Here is a 23,525-nt window from a genome sequence, read left to right as displayed (position 1 = left end):
TGTTTCTCTACAGTATTCTGGGCCCAGAATAAAACTTAGATATTGTTGTTTAAAGAGACATGAGGTTCACAGATCCCAGTGGCTGGGTAGGACACTTAAAGATGGAATTTTTAATTATATTGGTTTTCCAGAATAATATTGTTAGATTTAGACTTTAAAAAACTAGTATTTCTGAAGTGTAAGGAGGATTCATGATTAGTCATACAAATTCCCACTTAAATATATGTGGAGATCCAAGTTCTAATTATACTTAATTATCAATGTTTCAAAAAATTTTATAATATAATCTAGTGTTCCATATGCACATTTAATTTTTTTCTCTAATTCTTATTGCCATAGATAGTAAGGTTTCCAGGTCCTAGTCCTTGTAAATAAAAAATATTAAGAGCAATTCTTCTCTCACCTGGCTTTGCCCTTTATTTTTCTATCAAATTCAGAACTGGAATTATATTAATGACACATGTGAAAACCAGTTTGACTTAGGTGTTTAATTTTCAGTGTAGACCACCAATCACTCAATCTTTTTTGAATTATGAATCCCTTTGTTAAAGTGATGAGTGTATCGTCCCTCTCTATAGGAAAAAAGCCACATGCACACACACATAAGATATACAATATGATTTCAGGGAATCCATAGACTTCCTGAGTCCTATCCATGGAATTCCTTCTCAAAAGGTAAAATATTTAATTATATCACATATACATTCAGGTCAAGTTTGTATTGATTGTTGGTTTGTATTGATATAGGTGAAATCAAGCTCATGTAAATAGAGGGTAATGAATTTTTCCCTAACATTTTTATTTTGCTGTGATTATAACTTTTTCCTTCCTTCCTTTCATTCTTCCTTCCTCCCTCCCTCCCTCGGTCCATTCCTCCCTTTCTTCCTTCTTTCCTTTCTTTGTCAGTTTTTCCTTACTTAGTAAGGGTAACATATAACTTACTCCCTTGCTACTCTGGGTGTTTTGGGAAGGAGTTTTTTCTTCCATGTTTTCATTCCGATGCATCATTGTTTCAATTTATATGTGGGTAATTTCCATGCAGGAAAGACTAAGACAATAAAAGCATGAACTGGATATTTACTTTTGTGAGACAAGAAATTTTCTCATTGTTGACAGTGTTGGTTTAGGGGTTTGTGTTACTTGCAACGAAAATTGAATCAACGATTTCTGGATAGTAGATATCTTTTGATATATTTTTTTTAAAGCAGTGAATTAATATTCCTAATTAAAATTTCTCCTCTATTCTAGGTGTGCCATCTACTATTGTTAACTGGATTTTTTTTGGTTTTAGGATAAGGAATGACATAGTTATATTTAGGATGTCCCCCGCTAGCTAGGAGAGAGCTGGGAGAACACAGCAGACTCAGCACCAGGCTTACTTGCTTGGATCTGCTCCTTTGAAGTAGGCATTGACAGTTTCTGTAAAGGCTGCTGCAACAGGGAGGGTATCCTGGGCTCCCATGGTTAGGGGGCTGGGTCCCCTGGAAGAACCTGCATAAAATGAAAAGCTTCCATTCATTATGCACATAGGAGACACCTTAGCACATGTGAAACTAAAAGTCCATTCAAAGACTAAGGGATAAAATTTATCTCTTAATATAAAAAAAGTGCTAAGAACAAGTTTGTATATTCAACACAGAGCTCAAGTATTTTAAAAAAATATTTGGCTGGTTTACAGACAAACACACTTGAAATTAATTCAATTACGTATTTTACTACAGAAGAGAAAATCCAAGCGGAAGAACGAAGTCACAGGGGTTTTCAAATGTTTTGCATAAAGCATATGGCAGTATTTGCATGACAGTTTGTACAGCAGGTGGTTAATAAAGAAAATTATTAGTTCTCTATTCAAGCATTCAACCTAATCCATTGCCAATACTCAAAACTTTTTTTCCCATTTCTTCATTTTGAAGAGACAAATATCCAAGTGGTGTCACATTACACATTGTTCTTGTGTGGATTATTTCCATTTCAAAAACCCCAATTACTCTCAGATCAAGTAAGCTCATGTTTACATGTCCCAAAACATACACAACCAAAATGTGTCCACTGACTAAGCACAAACACATAAATGCACTAATTCACACTATCAACAATGACAGCAGCTCTGGTGCTTACTGAACACCTGGTACACACCAGGCAGTATCATGAATTATCTCACTCCAGTGCCACATCAGCCCCGTGGGACAGGCATGGTAATTCTCACTTTATAGGTGACAGAAGATCCAAGGGGTAAGTGACTTGCCTAAGATAATATAGTTAGTTAAGTGGCAAAACAGAAATTCAAACCTAGATCTGTCCCCCTATAAAGCTCATGTTTTTCTCACTATACCATACACTTTACCTAAATGAAATATTTTCCCATATTGTTTTGCTGTAATTTGTAGCTTCCAAAAGGATCAAAGTTTAGGATTATTGCCTTTGTTATTGATCTCTAGGCATGGCACCAAAGAGTAAAGCTTTAGTAAGTAATTATTAAGGGCAGTATTTAATGATGTCACATGCTCACTACTTTCTCTTCCTACCAAACCAAACACATCTACTTCTCCCCAGCCCTGGCATAGACTATGTACTTTAGTGTTATGCTTGTTTTCTTTTGTCTTCAGTAACTTCTGTCCTCTTCTCTATCTGTGAAAAAAATCTACCATTTTTATACCTCCCTCCTCAGTAAGGCTTTTCTTAATCATTCTAGTCATGCTAGTCTCTTTTCTATCTTTCCTTGGCTTTCAATATCTTGGATTTGGTAATTGGTCATTAATTTAAGAAACATTTGTTTAATATTTACTATGTATCAGGCACTATGGTAGGTGCTGGGATTCAAAAATAAATTAAACATAGTCATCGTCCTCAGTGAGTTATAGTTCAATGTGCTAATTGCATCGCTATCAACATTCACTACCAGCATTAATTACCTCCATCACCATTATTTGTTGCACATTTACTATGTTTTTTACATATATTACCTATATAAAGTTTATGAAGTAAGCATTATTTTTGTTTTGCAGTTAATGGAACGAACTGCCCAGTCCTGCATAGCTGGTATTCATAAAATTTAAGATTGATACTCAGGTATGTGTGCATTCAAAGTTTAGGCTCTGAGGACTGAATCATTTTGCCTCCTTAGTAGGCAATTACAGTACCATTTAAGGGCAAGCAGACAATTACATTACCATTGGGTGAGTCTTAAGTTGAAGCACGCATGTCTAAGTCTTTGTTGCCCACAGGACTGCAGGCTTTTAAAAGGAAGAAACTATGGCATGAGCTTATTTTATGGGACTTCTACAGTCCTGAAAACAGAGCCAGGATTATATTGACCTTTCATTAAATGCATGTTGAATTATCCACTATTGGATCTCAAAAAAGTAAAGTTTATGCACATTTATAAATAATGAAGGCACAATAAACAGAAGGCATTATTTTGTGATACTGTTGCTCAGTTTATTTGCTCACTCATTAGTTCCAATATTTATTGAGCGACTACTAGATTCTGGAGGAGAACAGCTTCCCTAACTGCTGGTTAAAAACGGGGCCAGAGTGGTCAGAGGGCTGCACTGTTACCATTATATCAGGGTCATAGCCACTGTGTGACTGGAACTTGGAGTTGGTTGGGGTTCATTTAGATAAATCTACAATGAAATAATTAGAGTAATTTGATTAATGCTTTAGAAGCATGGTATGAGCAAAGCCCTATGAAAGCACTTGATGCTGCTTGGATAGGTCAGGGAAGGTTTTATTAAGATGATACTGGATCTGAGCTTTGAGGATGAATTGGATCTCTTGAAGGGTAGCAGGAGTAAGGCCCAGAATTACATATGTGTGGAGCTGAGCAGACACATGCCATTTTGAGAAACCACAGGAAGTGTGGTGGTCTCTGTGTGTGTATGTGAGTATGGTGGGTATTGAAGGGTAAGAATGGAAATGGATGAAGTTTAGGGATTAGAAATTAGGTTGTGAAGAGTTTTGTATAAATATTTAGGAAAATTTGCCTTTATAAATTATTTAGAGGTGTTAAAATCATAGTCCTATTTTTGATAATCTCATACAATCTATGAATATTTTTCAGAGCAAAGTTCACATATATATAACATACAATTTGAAGTAAAATTATAAATTTCTTGAGGTCCTTGGGGGTCTTGGAACTGAGGTTAGAACACCTTCTATGGAAGACAGAAAGCCTCAGATATATTTGAAATAGGAGGAGTTCACAATAGGCTTGGGTTTAGATAACTCTAGCTATACCAGGATGGATACTTTAGCGAGGAAGACAATAATGTAGGTGAAGATACTTCTTAGGGAAAAAAAGATAAAATTGATGAAAAATGCAGATGTTAGCATATAAAGGGAATGTCATGGGCATAATATTTTTCAATTCTGCAAAGCATTTAATAGCCTTCTATGATATTCCTGTGAATAAAATAGTGAAAGCTCCATGGATCATAGTCTTGCCATCTGACAATCAGATGAATCATAATATCCAATGAGCGTGAATCAATGGTTGTATAATATGTCCATTGGGAAGGAACTTTCTAGTGGATTAGCTCAGAGATCTGTCCTTAGTTTAGTGCTTGGGTGAAGTGAGAAAAAAATGCTCAGAAATGGCACATTGTAGTGGCTAAGAACATGGGATTTGGCTTCAGACATACCTGGGATTGAGCCCAGGCTCTGATATTTGTTATCTAAATTATCTTTGGTAGGATTATGTCCTAATACCCACTTTGCAGGCCTGTTCTGAGGATAAAATGAGATAAAACATTTGTCATAGAGCTTGGTTCATAGTATACACTCAATAACAATTAGCTATATTTATGATGATCAAAATTTAAGATAATATATAGGGTATGCATGACAGATTCATTGAAAGTGCTCCAAATTTTCTTAAAAGTTTTGGGATACTGAGCTGGAACTGATATGAAAAATATCAGCAAAGACAAATGTAAAATTCTTATACAGCAAAATTAAAAATGAATCAAACAATCGTGGCTTGAGGAAAACTGGCTTGGTGGAAGAATATGTGAAAAAAAGCATCTGGGGTTTTAGTTGATCATCAACTTTCTATTGTTGGGTCCCATGGATCACTAGAAATGACAGGGTTTTACTGCTTTCTGTTTGCTGTTGTGCTTTGTTTAAAGCTCACCAGATGGCAATCGGAAGACCTACCTACAATTTAAAGACCAAACTCTTCAGTGTAACGCACAAGGCCATCTATAGGCTGCTCCAGACCCATCTCTCCTGACCCCCTCCTTCCACTCCTTCCAACAGCCCTATTCTCTAGCTATGTTCACTTCAGGCACTATAGTTCTTATTGTAGATTTAATCAATGACACTAGGGAAGCAGAAACACACAAAACAACAAAAATTTACAGAGAACCCTTATACCTTACAGGATCCACAACTCTAATTTCTTCACATCCCTATACATTGCAATTAATATGCCATTTCGTATTTTTTTTACACTTATAACATGATTTTCTTTATTGCTATTTGGTCTACATATTGTTTTCCACAACTATATTTTATTCTACAAACATTCTCCAAATGTCGAATCATTTCTCAGTGGTAATCTAAATCCATCTTTGTGTAAATTGGTCTCCTTTTCCTACTCATTTCCTGAGGATATAGTTGTATTCCTACAACCAAACCAAAAGACAGATCAACATTTAATTACTAACAATGCTTAGGTATTTTATGTAAAGATTGTTCTCAATAAAAATGCTATTAGGAATAAATGAATGGCTTCTGTTCCCCCATAGTACTTCAGAGAGTCTTTGCTTAATAGGATTACTGGAAAACTGGGCTAAAACCTGAAAAGTGTCCAAGATGGTAAGAAATTCAAACCTGGTGGCCTAAGAGGACTAAGAGGGCCCTGAAAACTGTTTTCTAATATCTGAAATCTTATTACCAGACAGTGACTCAGGGGACCAGAGTTCAAGGCTATGGATTTGCAAGTTAATAGCTTCGTGACCTTTGGGAAGTCAATTAACCTTAGGTCCCCTCAACCATGAAACGAAGGCAGTAGACTGCACAATCTCTGTGCCTTAGGATCCTGTGGTTTTAAGTTGTTTATAGGCACTTAAATTTTTTACAGTAAAAACAATGGTTTCACTATGAGAGTATTTCACTGCAAGATTAATTGCCAATGAGTGGCACAGAGGGTGCTGCTACACGATTTAACAAAAAGAGCCATATAGACTTGGGTGTGAATGCTGGTTCTTCCACTTACAATCTGTATGACTAGGAACAATCTATTTAATGTCTCTAGGACTCACTTTCTTCGTCTTTAAAATAGTATAGATAAGGATAGTATACGCCTGTTAAAGGCTTGTGGTGAGCATCAAATGGGATAATATTAGTAGCGTCCTTAACATGATATGCACTCGAAAACCATATTATTATTATTATCGTTTCTGTTGCTGTTGTTTTGTCAGGGTGAGATTTACTAGCTTTACTAAGGTTGCTGAATTAAAGTTGCTTCTTTGAAGTTGAATAGATTGTTAGGTAGAACACAAAGAAAACAAAGATATACTACAAACAGAATTCTTCACTGAGCATGGAGTTAGACTAGAATTTTCAGGTTTCTTCCATCACTAAAATCTGTTATCATAAACTCTGTGCATGCATGCCTCCTCTTTCACATATCACATAGGTAACTATTATTATTATTATTATTTTATTTCGGCATATTATGGGGTACAAATGTTTAGGTTACAGATATTGCCTTTGCTCTGCCTGAGTCAAAGCTACAATCGTGTCCATCTCCCAGACGGTGCACACCGCGCCCATTAGGTGTGAATACACCCATCCCCTCCTCCCTCCCACCTGCCCAACACCCAGTGAATGTTACTACCATATGTGCACATAAGTGTTGATCTATTAATACCAATTTGATGGTGAGGACATGTGGTGCTTGTTTTTTTCATTCTTGTGATACTTCACTTAATGGAATGGGCTCCAGTTCTATCCAGGATAATACAAGAGGTGCTAGATCACAATTATTTTTTGTGGCTGAGTAGAACTCCATGTACATACACCTAGGTGGCTATTACTACCTGTTTAAGTTATCTTGTTATAATAACTGTGCCAACAGGAGATAAAAGTTGGTGGAATGCATGTTTGTTCTATTCAAACAAACAAATTGATTATTTGAATAATCAATATTCATTAATTCAAAAATGAGTTCCTGCAATAATTAGGCACTATTCTAGGTGGTAAGGGGAACACAGAGATGTACAAGGCATGTCCCTTCCTTCATTGAGCTTGCGGTATGGAAGGGGATTATAATATTAACTATAAATGACACAAAGTACTATATGAAGTTCGAGAATAGTTTTATATTGTAGTTATCATATTATTATTATTAGTTTATAAATAATTCAAGGTACAGGTAGTATTTATTAGTGTGGCTCTTATGTCTCTCCTTCAATGACATCAAATATCAAACACTAATTTGGCTTTATGGTCTTTATGCAATGAAGGGATAAACAGATTCAGTGTAATTATCTCCATTTCACTGGTCCAAAGTCACTCTGCTGGTAAGTGGTAAAGCTGAAATTCAACCCTAGGTTTCCTGGCTCTATCAACAGTAGTTGTAGCTGCAGCTAAAACTTCTATAGCTCTTACTGCAAGCCAAGAATTATTCAAGGGGCTTTACTTATATTAACTTTTAATCCTAATAATACCTCTTTAAGGTAAGCACCATTATTATCCTTGAGAGGGATGAGAAAACTGAGGTTTCAGGTCATTCAGCAGCGTTGCCATAAGTCACCCAGCAAGGAAACAATCAGCACAGAAGTGGGGTGCAAACCAAACACCGCCTGCCTCCAGGTGCCACAATCTCCCCAGCACTGCTCCAGGAGCGGAGAAGTCAGGACAGAGTTATGTCTGCACCTGACAGCACATTTGTGCTGCCCCCAGGACGGCGAGTTGCTGCCATTTGCCTGCGGAATTCTGACAAAAGAGCAATTCCAGGGTACTGGAGAGCAATTGGCCTGCACACGGAGGGAGTCCCGAGGAATGGAAAGGGGCACACAGAGCCACGGGGGTGGGATTGTACATTTTCTGAAAAGCAGTTTTGTGTGGCTCTCATTACCAAGCAAGGTCACACAAACACGCACAGGTACACAGCCTGGTCTGAAAAAATTTCAATCCTTAAAAACAGACATCTTTAAAAGATAAAGTCCTTAATTTGTGGAAGCCTTTTATGAATAGTCCGTTGAAATATGAATGCGAGTAAGCAGTACAGACTGTTTGTATATGTAAAAATGTTTAAAGGAGAGGAAGACAAGAGAAGTTTTAGACGAGAAAGGGAAAGTAAGAAAAAAAAGAGAAGGAGAAAGGGAAGCAAAGCATATAGGTCCAGGAATTGAGTCAAAGTATAAGGTTTCCTTTACAAATCGGTGAGTGCATCCTGAGGCCAGCAGAGACGCCTGTGTCCCACCATTGCCAATCATCTGCGACGAGTGGAAGCACATATCAGAGCGTGCCTAAAGCCAGCCTGGGCTTTGCACGAAGCTGGTCTCCCCTTTCCGTACACTTTCACCATTTCCTCTATAATCTTTTCTACTTTGCAGTGTTGAAGTTTGTCATTTTCTACCATCAAAGCCAGCTCATGAAGAGGACTTATTTTCAGTTGTTCTGCAGTTAGTATAGATTTAAGTCAAAGTAGCGCCTCCCTCAGGGGTGTTTGTAGCATTTGTCACAAAATGATCAATAAATGGTAATATCTGCCATGTACTGTGCCCAGACTCTGTGCAGTGCCTCACATGTTGTCTCCTTTAATGTGCACAACCATGTCACCAAGGAGGTGCTATTTTTAATCTCTCTTTCTTAGAGATGAGGAAACTTAGAGTGTTTAAGTAACCAGCTCAAATTCAGATAGCAAGTGACCCACAGCAAAGCATCTAGTACTGTGTCAAAGGGTGTGCGCTTCAGTCTTCTTCTTTTTTTTTTTTCTTTTCCATATTTCAATGGCTGTAAATGGGCTTCAGTCTTGACTTTGCTTCCTAGTCAATACTTGGCTGGGGTAGGTCAGAGATTCTAGCTATACCTTCGTTAAATTAGGACAATAATATCAGTGCTCTCAACCTTATCCAAATGTAGGGAAGATCTGTACTACTAATGCCAAATGTTACCACAGCTGCAGATTTTACCTTCTGTTCATCTGGGGTTGGAAAAAGTCAACACCAAGACATAATCTGAAGCCCAGACAACAGGAGAGGGTAGTCTTGTTTGTTTAGCAGAGCATCCCCATCTTGCAGGCTATTAAGCCAAACAGCTGCCCACTCCACCACGCCTGCTGCTAGTGGGAGGCAAATGACCCTTATGCCCAGGGATGAGAAGCCAGGAGAGATAACCAACAGATGGAAGCAACAGAAAGTTGCAGAATGCATAAAAGAAGAGGGAAGAAATTCCAGAAATGGTATGAAGCAGCAGAGAGTGGGAATTGGGCTAGCTTTTTCTCTAAAAGCTAATCATATTAGTTAGAATTAGTAAAAAGATATATTATATTCAATTCTGTGATAATTTAGAGTATATTCTGTATAATGCAAAGAAAGAACATTGGAAAGAGATTAAATTAAATTTGAATCCTGAGTTTATCCCTTTCTGTGTGACACTGGAAAAATCACCCAACCTCTCTGAGTTTCTGCTTCAACATATTATAAAACGAGACAGTATTTTCTATAGATATTGTCAGGATTAAATATGATGATATAGGATGGCTTGTTATATGAGGATAGTCAATATCAGAGAAGAAGTCACCTAAAAATTAATGTACTTCAATGGATAGTAAAATTTCATAGTATATAATGATAGGAAAGTTTGATTGGGACTGTGAAAAAATCTTTTATTAACAAAATTTAAGCTACAGTAATAATTAATGAGTTCTTTGAATGAACAAAAATGATTTACATTGATGTTTTTGGGAAAGGTATATTTTTCTGATCAAATTGTATGATAGCTCTACACAACATCCAAGGTTGAGATTTAGCTTTGATTCATGATCATAAATGGAGCCATTATTGCAGAATTAATTGAGAGTTTTATAAATTCTCCTAAATGTCTCTCAATTTCTTGACTTTCTTTTGAAGTGGCTCTGATGTAACCTTCTGAAGTAACCTTACTTCTTTCATCTTCTTTAGGTTATTAATAGTTTTAATTTCTGTTATACGCTCAGCTGACAGTGACTTTGGTTGTGATTGAAGCAGCATCCTTTTCATTGGCTTTATGGAATCTTGTATCCTTTCTAAGATTGGCAATTTCACTTTGCAATAAATATGCACTGTTTTTGCACTGCATGTCCATCGTTTGTAAGATCAGATTTTATGGAAAAACTTACTGGCTCTGCATTCATATAATGGATGGGGATAGATACTAGTGTTAATTTGGGAAAAAGAATATTTGAATGGGGACTATTGTTGGAAGTCAAGACTTTCATGTCACGGTGGTCTTCGCTTGCCTTCAGAATCCAGGAACTGCAAGGTCACTTGCAGTACCTGACACAGAGTAAATACTCCATAACTTGGCAGCCATTATCATAGCAGTGAAGAATTTGCCTGACAGTCATGATACGTAATACATTGTTTCAGGTTCCCCTCAACACCATATGCATTTATCTCACCAGAGAAGCACACAGAGAAAATTAGAAGTTATTCCTAGCTCAGTGGAAAGAATTGTATCATGAGAGCTTAGCTTGAAAAAGTGAGTACGCTGCTGTGACCTTGTGAATCTTAGCTGAAGTGATGATTAATAAAGTAACATTTTTTTAAATCAGAGCAGCTTTCTTTTCAAAAATTTTTAGGATAGGTTTGGGAAAAAAGAAGTCAAAGGAAATTTATCACATATAAGTTTTTTTTTTCCTTTTTCTTTACACATCTTGGAATATTATGATGGCAGTTGGTTTAGATTATATAAAATGTAGCTTATATATGTGTGTATTGTGGGTGTGTGTGCATGCTGTATATAAAAATCTATACATGTAATATTTTCTTGGGAGTTTTGATAGTTTAAAGCTATCATCTAATCGAATCAATAATGCTCTGATGAGAGCTAAACTGAGTATATACTTTTTACATTCTGGGACTGTGCTAAATGTTTCACATGCATTATCTCATACTTTTAAGAAAAACATATTATTAGCACCATTTTACTGCTGACAAAACTGTGGCTTATAAAAGTCTAGAAGCTTCTCTAAGTGCTTCTTTGGTGTCTCATGTCCTGAGGTCAGTGGCGTCAATTGACCTGTTGAGTGAGAGTGAAGAGGAAAAGGGCAAACCTCAGAAGGGAGGAACAATATTATTGAGTACCTGCTGTGAGGGAGACACTGGCTTGATTCATTAGTCAGCATTCAAATCTAGGTCTGCTTGACTCTATACTTTTCCATACAAGAACCCCACAGGCCCTGTCCTGACCCACCAAAGCACTGAGTTACACCTGCTACATGCTTTTCAGGATGCTAAGCATACTCCTTCGTGAAAATGAGGAAAGTATACTTAAGAAAGTTACTTATCATAGAGTGGAATTAAGAATACTGAATATCTGAGTACATAAATAGGGTTAGAGTTATTTCCAGTTTTCCTCTAAGTCCCTGCCCACATGCCCTGGTTATATATTTCATGTGCATATATTTTTTTGCTTTTCAAATTCTGCTTAGTACAGATATATAAAATCAATTGACATTTTTGCCATGTTTTATAAAGAATTTTTCTTCAAACTGGGTCTTTGCTTAGAGGGCATAAACTGTCATCTAAATTAATGCCCAATTTAATTAACTCTCTAAAATGTTTGACTCAGAAAATAGGAAAACTATACTTTGTATTAATCACCAAATTCAGAACAAGCTTATTCAACATGGGTTATTGTTAAAAATGGACATAAGGCAGAAGATAAAGCCATAATAAGAATGAGAGGAAAGTGAGTGGGCACTTGCTCAAATCGATTCCCTGAGTTAGTCTAAGAACTTAATGTTTTCTTTGTCTTAGTATGATAACTCCTATAGCAGTGACAGTTTGATCAAGCAACTGAAACTGAGACAGCTACGGCATGGTACTATGGAGAGTATGAGTAATGATATCAAGAGCTAATTTGTATAAATCACTTATATATGATGGTCACTGTGCTGAACACTTTACATGCATTATGTCTTCTAATCTCAAAACATCTCTCTGAGGTACATACTGTTAAATTAAAGCTTAGTGAAATTGACTTGCTCAAGGCAACTTGCTCTACACTAAGCAGAGGAGCTGGCACTGAAAACCAAATCTAACTTCAATTGTATTCTTAAGCCATCCCCTGCATTATGAATGTTCATCCTTACACGTTAGTAAGATCTGCTCCGAGATCTAGCTGCATGCACAGCATGGATTCTCAATGGGGCAGTATCACCCCAAAGCGGGTGAAAATTGGTTCTTGGGAGAAGGTGAAAGAAATTTTACTTTTTTAAATGTACAAAGCACACAGATATATAGTGCATAACCAGATATTTAGTCCATCTGTGATATTAAAATTATTCTACTAAGCGGAGTGATTAGGGAAAGATAAAGGTCTAAAAAGACTCCCTGGGCAAGGGAAGGGGAATAATGAAAGTACGGTTTGAGAAGCACTGTTCTACAGGCTTAAAAGGGCCAAGGATGTGAATGTCCCCATGTAACTCATCAACTGTCTTGCAAAAAAATTTAAGGCATTGGTTTCGCCAAAGTCATTCTTTAAACTTACACTTAATGAATAATATCGGCGGTGCCATAATTATCTGTGGTCTAATCAAGATCTTCCAAACAAAAACCTAGTAAGGACCATATAAACAGACTACAGGAAAGGGAGGCTCGAAGGCCATATTCAGCCAGGAGAGTGGTTTTCCCATGAGAAATGTAGGCAGTCCTTGGGCCTTGGGAAGAAATATGTGAATATAGTCAAGGGATTCAAAAGTGAGGAGCTAGAGAGAGCTTGGGTCAGGCTTTAAACCAAGCAGGAGAAGGCCAGAATGTAACCATGGGTAGACATGTCCAGGAGCTCCAAGAGAAGGAGCAAGGAGTCAGTTAAGGATCGGGGAGAGTTAGAAGTTCTAGAAAAGACATTCAAGAATGTTGGGCAGGTAGAGTTTGCTCTTCTGTGGAAAGTCTGGTGCATTATTTTCAGAGAAGTTGTGGCTACTTGAAGGTACTGCCTTGGGGCTGACACACTAGCCCATTTTTAGTCTGTTAGAATCTTTCTCACATAAAAATGGGAAACACAGCTCATAAAGCAAACTATGAACTATTTTCAAATACTTTGTAATGGCACGGGGGTTACTCCCACCAGCAGTGTTTGAGTGTCCTATCTTTCCGCATCCACGTCAACATTTATTGTTTTGGGACTTTTTGAGAAAGGCCATTCTCACTCGGAATAAATGATATCTCATTGTGGTTTTGGTTTGCATTTCCCTGATGATTAGAGATGTTGAGCATTTTTTAATATGTTTGCTAGCCGTTAGTCTATTTTCTTTTGAAAAGTTTCTGTTCATGTCCTTTGCCCATTTTTTGATAGGGTTGTTTGATTTTTTTCTTACTGATTTGCCTGAGTTCTTCGTAGATTTTGGTTATTAGGCCTTTATCAGATGTATAGCATGCAAATATTTTCTCTCATTCTGTAGGTTGTCTATTCACTCTATTGATTGTTTCCTTGGCTGTGCAGAAGCTTTTTAATTTAATCAGGTCCCATTTATTTATTTTTGTTGTTGCTGTGATTGCCTTTGGGGTCTTCCTCATAAATTCTTTGCCTAGGCTGATATCTGTAAGAATTTTTCCAATATTTTCTTCTAGAATTCTTATAGTTTCACAGCTTAGGTTTAAGTCTATTACCTATCATGAATTAATTTTTGTGAGTGGTGAGAGGTACACATCCTGTTTCAGTATTTTACATGTAGCTATCCAATTTTCCAGGCACCATTTATTGAATAGGGATTCCTTTCCCCAGTGTATGTTTTTGTCTGCTTTGTCAAAGATCAGATGACAAAATGAGGATGGTTTTATAACTGAGTTCTCTGTTCTGATCCATTGGTCTATGTCTCTGTTCTTGTACCAGTACCATGCTGTTCTGGTTACTATAGCCTTGTAGTATAGCTTGAAGTCTGATAAAGTGATGCCTCCAGATTTGTTCGTTTTGCTTGATGTTGCTTTGGCTACTCCAGGTCTTTTCTGGTTCCAAACGAAGTGCAGAATTTTTTTTTTTTTCTAGATCTGCAAAAAATGATTTGGTATTTTAATGGGGATTGCATTGAATCTGTAAATCACTTTGGGTAGTACAGCCATTTTTAACAATGTTGATCCTGCCAATCCAAGAATATAATATGTTTTTCCATTTGTTTACATCCTCTGCAATTTCCTTTTTCAGTGTTTTTAGTTCTCTCTGTAGAGGTCTTTAACCTCCTTAGTTAAATATATTCCTAGGTATTTTATTTTATTTGTAGTTATTGTGAAAGACATTGAATCTTTGATTTGATTCTCAGCTTGACTATTTTTGTTGCATAGGAATGCTACTGATTTGTGTACATTTATTTTGTAACCTGAGACTTTGCTGAATTTATCAATTCCAGGAGTCTCTTGGAGGAATATTTGGGGTTTTTTAGACATAAGATCATGTCATCAACAAAGAGGGATAGTTTGACCCCTTCTTTCCCCATTTGGGCACCCTTGATTTCCTTCTCTTGCCTGATTACTTGGGCTAGGACTTCTAGTGCTATGTTGAATAGAAGTGGTGACAGTGATCAACCTTGTTTGGTTCCAGTTCTAAGCGGGGATTCTTTCAATTTTTCCCCATTCAGTATGATGTTGGCTGTGGGTTTGTCTTTTATGGCTTTTACAAATTTGAGATATGTTCCATCTATGCCCATTTTGTTAAGTGTTCTTGTCATAAAAAGATGATGAATTTTTGTCAAATGCTTTTTCTGAATCTATTGAGAGGATCATTTGGTCTTTGTTTTGGCTTCTGTTTATGTGGTGAATTACATTTATAAATTTGTATATGTTGAACCATTTTTGCATCTCTGGGATGAAGCCCACTTTGTCATGGTGGATTATTTTTTTGATGGGCAGCTGAATTTGGTTTGCTAGGATTTTATCAAGAATTTTTCATAAGAATATATGACTACATTCATATAGTCCATAGTTTTCTTTTTGTGTGTGTGTGTGTCCTTTTCTGGCTTTAGTATCAATGTGATATTAGCTTCGTAGAATGAGTTGGGGAGGGTTCCTCCCTTCTTGATGTTATGAAATAACTTCTGCCGTACAGGTACATATTCTTCTTTGTGGGTCTGGTAAAATTGAGCTGTGAAACCATCTGGTCTGGAACTTTTCTTTGTTGGAAGATTTTTTTATTGCTGCTTAAATTTCAGTACTTAATATTATTCTGTTTAGGAGTTCTGTTTATTCTTGACTGAGCCTGGGGAGGCTGTGTTTCCAAGAATTTGTCCATTCCCTCCCTCCCTCCCTCCCTCTCTCTCTCTTTCTTTCTTTCTTTCTTCTTGAGGCAGAGTCCTGCTCTGTCACCCTGGCTAGAGTGCCGTGGTGTCAGCCTAGCTCACAGCAACCTCAAACTCCTGGGCTCGAGCAATCCTTCTGCCTCAGCCTCCTGAGTAGCTGGGACTACAGGCATGTGCCACCATGCCTGGCTGATTTTCTTCTATATATTTTTAGTTGTCCAGATAATTTCTTTCTATTTTTTTAGTAGAGACAGGGTCTTGCTCTTGCTCAGCCTGGTTTCAAACTCCTGAGCTCAAACGATCCACCTGCCTCGGCCTCCCAAGTGCTAGGATTACAGGCATGAGCCACCGCGCCCGGCCCATTTCCTCCACGTTTTCAAGTTTATGTGTATAGAGATTTTTATAGTATTCAAAGATGATATTTTGTATTTCCATGGTATCAGTTGTGATTTATCCTTTTTCATTTCTGCTTGAGCTTATGAGGGTCTTTTCTTTCCTGTTTCTGGTTAATCAAGGAAGAGGCCTGTTGATTTTGTTTATCTTTTCAAAGAACCAACTTTTTGTTTTATTAATCTTCTGTATAATTCTTTTATTATCAATTTCATTTAGTTCTGCTCTGACTTTGGTTATTTCTTTTCTTTGCTTGGTTTGAGATTGGTTTGCTCTTCCTTTTCCAATTTCCTTGAGGTTATTCATGAGATTGTTGATTTGTAATCTTTCTGTCTTTTGGATGTATTGAGGGTATGAATTTTCCTCTTAGGACTGCTTTTGCTGATTCCCACATTTTGATAACTTGTGTTCCCTTTGTCATTTAGTTCTAAGAATTTTTTGATTTCCATCTTAATTTCCTCCTTGACCCAATAATCATTCAGCAGGAGGTTGTTTAGTTTTCATGACTTTGTATAGAGTTGAGTGTTTCTGTTGGAATTGATTTCTAACTTCATTCCACTGTGGTCTGAGAAGATACAAGGTATAATTTGTATTTTTTTTAATTTGTTGAGAGATGTTTTATGGCCTATGATGTGATCGGTGTTAGAGAATGTTCCATAAGCTGATGAGAAGAACATGTATTCAGTAGTTTTGGGGTAGCATGTTCTGGAAATGTTTGTTAGGCCCATTTGTTTTACGGTCCCATTTAAGTCCATTGTTTCTTTGTTTATTTTCTGTTTGGAAGATCTGTTCCATTCTGTTAGTGGGGTATTGAAGTCCTGGCTGTTATGATGCTGCTGTTTATCATTTCATTTAGGTCAAGTAGGGTTTGCTTTCTGAACCTGGGTGCACTTGTGTTAGGTGCATAAATATTTAGGATTGTTGTGTCTTGTTAAATTTTTCCTTTCACCATTATATAATGACCATCTTTGTCTTCCTTTACTTTTGCTGATTTGAAGTCTATGTTGTCTGATATGAGAATGGCTACAGCAGCTTTCTTTTGATTTCCATTTTCATGGAATATTATTTTCCATCCCTTCACCTTGATTCTGAATGAGTTCTTGTGGGTTAGATGTGCTTCCTGGAGACAGCATATACTTGGCTTATATATTTTTTATCCATCCAGCTAGCCTATGTCTCTTGAGTGGGGAGTTTAAGTCATTCACATTTATTGAAAGAGTTGATAAGTGGGATAGATTTCTGTTCATCCTGTTGAGTAGAACTTTTTGCTTTGTTTTACTTCTTGAGTCATTGTGGTATCTGGGCTCTGACCTTTAGCTTTTGGATGATTTTACACTGCTGGGTGTCTATTATGCTGATCCATGTATAATGCAGATCTGAATACTTCCTGCAGAGCAGGTTTGGTCTTGACAAATTCCCTTAGTGTTTGCTTGTCTGAGAAAGTCTTTATTTCTCCCTCATATAAGAAACTTAGTTTTGCAGGGTACTAAATTCTAGACTGGCCATTATTCTGTTTGAGGAGACTGAGAATGGGGCCCCAATCCCTTCTAGCTTGCCAGTTGTCAGTTGAGAAGTCTGCAGTTAGTGTGATGGGTTTTCCTTTGTAAGTTACCTGTTGCTTTTGCTTTATGGCTTGTGGGAGTGCCTCTTTCATGTTTACTTTGGCCAGTCTGATGACTATGTGTCACAGTAATTGTCTCTTCACAATGAATCTCCCAGGAGTCCTTTGAACTCCTTGTACCTGTATATCTAGATTTCTAGCAAGGCTGGGGAAATTTTCCTCAATATTCCCTCAAGCAGGTTTTCCAACCCTTGTGTATTTTCTTCTTCACTTTCAGGGATGCCTATGATTCTTATGTTAGACCTCTTTACATAATCCCACATTTCTTGTGGGCTTTGTTCATTACTTTTATTTCTCTGTTCTTTCTCTTTGACTGACTTAACTCAAAGGTGCTTTCTTTAAGCTCTGAGATTCTTTCTTCTGCCTCATCTAGCCTATTCTTAAGGTATTACACTGTATTTTGTAATTGCTTGAATAAACTTTTTATTTCCAGAAGTTCTGTTTGATTTTTCTTTAATAATTCAATTTCTTTAGTGATTTTTAAATTCATTTCCTGTATTGTTTTTGTGGTTTCTTTGTGTTGGATTTCTGTTTTCTCTTCTATTTCATTGAATTTCCTCACAATCCATGTTTGAAATTCTTCATCTATCATTTCAATCTTTTCATTTTGGTTGGTATCCATTGGTAAGGAGTTATTGTTTTCTTTTGGGGGTGTACTTTTGCTATGATTTTTCATGTTTCTGGAGTTCTTTTGCTGATTCCTTCTCATTTGGCCTCTCGTTTAAGAGCTGGAGGTGCTAGGCCTGGCTTATGGGCCTCTCTCTGAGTCCCTGAAGATCGATTTCTGACCGTGCCAGGGAGAGAAGTGCTGGACCTGAATTGCATATGAGGTGTTCTAGCAGGTTTGATGAGCCTCTTGGGTTACCTCTGACCTGCTGTCTTCACCTCTTCCCAACAGTGGTCGTGAGTTTGGTCTCCCAGTTTAATCTCTGAGATCATGGGTGGTACTTGTGAGTATGACTCAGCCTCTTCCTGTTTGCTTGAGTTGGAAGGCGCTATGCTTACCTATGGGGTTGTTCACCCTATCATTGATTGAAGTTTGTATGGAAGAGTCAGCTGCTGAGGTGTTCTTTTGTGTCCATGGTAAGCTCTGGTCCCACAGGTGGAGCAATGAATGCCTCAGCCTTTAGGAGGGACCCTGTAGCTCCCAGTGGGTTGCCTGATCTCTACCCCCCCCCTGAAGTGGGTGGAGTAGCAAGACAGATCGTGGCTAGGTTGTGAGAGCCTTAGAGGCTTTGCAGAGCCTTGGTGGGGCTCAGAGGTTGCATACCAGGGGGAGCCACTGGTATGAAGTTCAGGGCAATCTCTCTAAGCTGGGAATGCTGTTCCCAAGGGAGAGGCCTAATTGCATGGGTGCTAAGTTCCTGGGCCAGGTACTTTCTGCCTTTGTCCACCCGCACAGTTTCCCTGTGGGGTGGGGGTTGGTGCCCTCCCTATTTTCTCCCTTGAACTCCATAGCACTCTCCCATTAGATCAGTCCACGTGAGTTCCCTCACCACCTGAGACTGGCTTTTGAACTACCCCTCAGTCCATGTGTCTAACCCACCAGTGTGCATCTCTGCGGGATGCTGGTGGGTATAGGGATACCCAATTGTGCACCCCTGTTCTACCACAAGACCCCAGGGGGAAAGAGGTAAGCCACTCTGTCTCAGCCAGGGGCATGCTCCTACTGGGGAGGCTTGCAAGTTTCTTGGCTCAAGCTGCACTCCTTATTATAATGAACTGGGGGAAGGGCCACTGTGTCCATTCATCCAGCAAGTTCCAATACCTGTCATGGGAACCAGGTATTTATTTCTTGTATAGTTCCTTATAGTTAAAAAATGGATGCTGGTAATTTAGAGCACTGCTGGAAGTTATTCCCCCAGGGGGCTGACATCTATGAATGGAGAAGCAGGAGGAAGGCTATCTGCCGTAGTCTGACACCCTGAAAGCCTGCTCTCTGAGCTGCCAGTTTCATGGGGAATGGGCTGTGTGTACAGTACATAAAAAGGAAGAATCTAAGGAAGGGAGTAACCAACATTAACGAACTCATTTTTCCTCTTCTTGGACTCACCCTCCACAATGAGGATTGCAATTCTACAAAACATCCTTGAAACCTTAACATCATCCCCGCTCCCTTGTGACACTTCTCCAGAAAAGAACCTTTTGTGTTTTCTCATAGGCATATTTCAAGCTTCTAAGTAGATCTTAGGGGAAGCCATGCTGTCATCGCTCTGAATATAAAACTAAGAAACACAATTGCAAATAGCACATGCCGCCTGTGTGAATGTGTGCCAGCAGCAGAAGGAGCCCCACGACCATGTTTACTTTTGTCCTGGTGATTTAGTACAGCAGAGCCAACAGAGAGGAGCAAGTTCATGAAATCAACTATCTGCTGACCATCCACATTTCAGCAGAAATGATTATCACACACGGTGCAAAATAGTAGACGACACAAAAGTGTTAAAATTTTAAGAGCAATGACCTATCTTAATGACTCCCAGTCAACCTCTGATTTAATAAATGAAGCAATTAATGTGAAATTCTTAGCATAATCCTAGCATATATTAAATATTCATTAATGTTAATTATAATTTGAGATAATGATTATATTTATATAAGACTCTAGTTTGCAAAGGTCTTTCACAAGTAACAGTCTAAAATCTGTCTGGGGTGTATGTGGTGCTGATTAAATATATCCATTCCAGACATATAACAGGGTTGAGAAATGGGAGATTCTCCTGAGTTTTGACATCATCTCTTTGAATCACTAGTATACCTTTTTCATTCACTTATGTCAGCTTTCCTCTCTGCTAGAGCCAGAGGTTCAAAAGAAGAGCATTTCTTAATGGAGGAGGCAGCCTAAGTCTGTGGACAACTTTTTTGAAAAGACACATAATAAAGACAAGTTATAGAGGGCATCAGCTAGCTATTGTATATCAAGGGCTCAGAGGCAGCCGAGGGTTCTCAGCTTCTCCATTCTTTTCTCAGGAAGTTTGAAATTACTTGTCAAATCTGCTGAAATGCCATGATTTACAAATCCTTTAATAAAAGAGAGGGTAACAGATTTTCTTCTACATCTCCCATCAGCATTAACACAGAACCCCGAGGAGCATACTGCCAGGCAGATCATTAGTTCCAACAAGTCAGCTTTAATGACAGGCTGTGGTGGAGGCAGGGGGCATACAGCAGGGAGGTGATATTATGCTTCCAAATCATTCTCTGGTTCCACAGCAGCAGAGAAAGATTGCTCACTGTCCCTGCTAACAAGGAGGAAGGCCATGCAGCAAATCACGGCAGAATCAAGTTATCAGATTTTTAAGTGGAAGAAGACTGGACTGTAACAACTCAAACTTCTCCAAAAACTAAATAAAACACAGCCATGTTATAAGCAAGGGATGTGTGAAGTCTAACAATAGTACTAATTGCTAATATTTATTGAGTGCTTTGTATGTACGGTACCAGTGCTTGACTTTAACCTTGACCACAATCCTATGAAATATGTGTCATTGTTACTCCAATTTTCAGAGAAGGAAACTAAGACGTGCTTAAGTTAAATAACACATCATGCTGAGGCTACAACTCAGACCCAGAAAGCTTATTCTAGAGCCAATGCACACACACCCCACACTTCTCTCTGTTTCTCAATTTCCCTCTCTCTCTCTATATATGTGATATCAAATATATATATGATATGGAAAATATATTCCATATCTTTTTCCCTATTTATGTGCATGTATGCATGTGTATGTGTGTATGAATGTGTATATATGTACTGAGAGTAAACATATAAATTAATTGAGGACTCTTTCTATTTCTAGTATCTAGGATAATAACCAACATACCTTTAAGTTAACATTTACACATTACACATTACACATTATATAAGATTTTATATAAGAACTCTAACACAGCAATGTTTTATATTGCTTCAAAGCAGAGTCTATCTAGGTTTAAATGACACTCCCATTTCTTTCATTACACTAACTTCTAGGCCAGGTTAGTTCTCCCTGCTGGCTGCCTCCAAAGCACCCAATCTTCTTAATTACAATATTCTTTATATATTATCGTAACTACTTGTTTAATGCCTTGCTTCTATGCCCTACGAAGGTGGGGAGATGTCTTTCTTGATCACTGCTGTAACCCCAATACTTTTCATCATACCATGCATATAGCAGGCGCTCAATAAATACTTGATTGAATGAATACAGTCATAACAATATCTGTCCTGGTAGCAATATTATCAAGGCCTTATTCTACAAATTAATTCATTATTTTTCCTGTCAGATAACTACCTATTGCAGAGTTAATAAACATGGAAAATCTTAGCATTTTGCTGTGCATCCATTATAATTAATTTTGCACACATATATACAAACATAGGAAGACAATCCTGATTCCTGCTAAAGAACATGAACCATGAGCATGTCTACGCATATGCACACTAAAGCTACCATGAGAAATATTTCAACCTAACTTTTGTAATATCATAATGGGAAACCAATTCCTTCTTTTGAACATGACTTACATGTCAGAGATTACTTGAAGGGGTAGGTTGGGAAATTTAAAATTTTCTCAAGAGCTTATACTACATGGAAAAAGAAAAAAAATGTTCTATAAAAATAAATTTTCTTTCTATTCATAAGCAAAGAAATATAACATTTCTTACTCAATTATTTTTAAAGTTCATATAAGTCATTTCAGTTTTATTTGATGTGTATAACAAACATTAAACATGCATTCAGTGTCATATTCAGTTTTGACTGTTCATGTCTCTGTGTCAGGAGGAAGAAAATGGAGAAAGAAAAAAAAAATTACAAAATAGATGAGAAGGACATATACCCAAGAGAGGTCAAAGGTTTGGATGGACTACTTAAAGACAAGAAGCAGAGCATTAACTCTGCAGTAACTTGTATTGGCTGTGATAGCCATAGAAGCTGGTATTTTTCTTCTATGCATGATGACCACAAGTTTCCTATCTTGTGCTCAGGTTGTCATGCTCAGAGTTGGGTGAGCCCGTTAGGCATTCCCTCAGGCATGAACAACTGAGAGGCAACAGATCAGCAAGAGATCCAGGTCGTTAATATATTCTGCAAAATCATAACCATTGAATATCACACGTTCAAAATCAATCATTAATATTTGTGTGGCTATTTAAAGAAAAACATAATGGAGCAAGTTTCAAGTTACAATGCATTCTTTCTCCAATATAGCTCCTGGAGACAGGCATGCCCCAAGCTAAAACCCTCATTTCCATGGATTCAGCCCTTAACTCTAAGCAGATAGCTCCCAAATTTCCAAAGTCCATTTACTCTGAGACTCATACTCCGTGGATGCTGTGTAGGAATCTCAAACCTGAGAGGTCTCCAATTCAGCTCATTCTTTCTGCCCACATCTACTACTGGTGGAGAATACTTTCTCCTGATTAACAACGCCCTTCTTCCCGTGTCTCAAGATGGAAGCTTTGGAGTCAGTTTTTACTCCTTTCCACATCTTATTAGATGTCAAATGTTTCTATCTCAATGGTGTTTTTCAAATCTCTCCACGACAACAGTATTGAGCCAGTCCCTTACTGCTTCTGAGTTGCTTCAGTAAATCCTCAAATTTCTCCCTGCATCTAATCTTAAAAATCAAAGATGATCATATCAATTTCCTTTCTCAAAAAAAATTCCACCTTGCATAGGGATTGCAATTTGAATTACTTCTTCTGGCATGACAGTTGTATGGTAAACATGAGTGAGACAGGGCAACTGCCTCAAAGAACAGAGGACCAAGCAAAATATCAGCATGTTTAATCCCAGGGATTTTCAGAACCAGGCAACTAGCTAATTTATTATGAAGAGGCAAAGTGAATACTTAAATCCTTTTCAGATCTGCTTGGCAAAACATCTTGCAGTTTCAGCTCACTTTAATTTTCTAAACAGGTTTAGTCTATTAAAAAAAAATCTATGACCTTCAGTTATTTTAATAGGAAGGATTTTACATTTCTTGTAAATAATACAGTCTACATATAAATACTCAGAACAGTTAGGGAGCATGATATTAATATATTTAATGCAGACAGCCTTGTAAAACTGTGTTTAATGT

At 37.6% G+C, this 23,525-nt stretch overlaps 1 protein-coding gene across 1 annotated transcript in view; it reads right to left on the bottom strand.

Annotated features, from left to right (window-relative positions):
* Positions 1-23,525, bottom strand: part of SGIP1 (SH3GL interacting endocytic adaptor 1) — a 187,558-nt gene that overhangs the window by 19,633 nt on the left and 144,400 nt on the right. Inside the window, exon 19 of the mRNA XM_069480111.1 lies at positions 1,380-1,491. Coding sequence (XP_069336212.1) covers positions 1,380-1,491 — 112 coding nt within the window. The remainder of the gene's footprint in view (positions 1-1,379; positions 1,492-23,525) is intronic.

The sequence above is a fragment of the Eulemur rufifrons genome, chromosome 8 (genome assembly GCF_041146395.1).
Source record: "Eulemur rufifrons isolate Redbay chromosome 8, OSU_ERuf_1, whole genome shotgun sequence".
Classification (NCBI taxonomy): Eukaryota; Metazoa; Chordata; class Mammalia; order Primates; family Lemuridae; genus Eulemur; species Eulemur rufifrons.
Note: the sequence above shows the minus strand (reverse complement) of the source record. Positions and strands in the feature narration are given on the sequence as shown.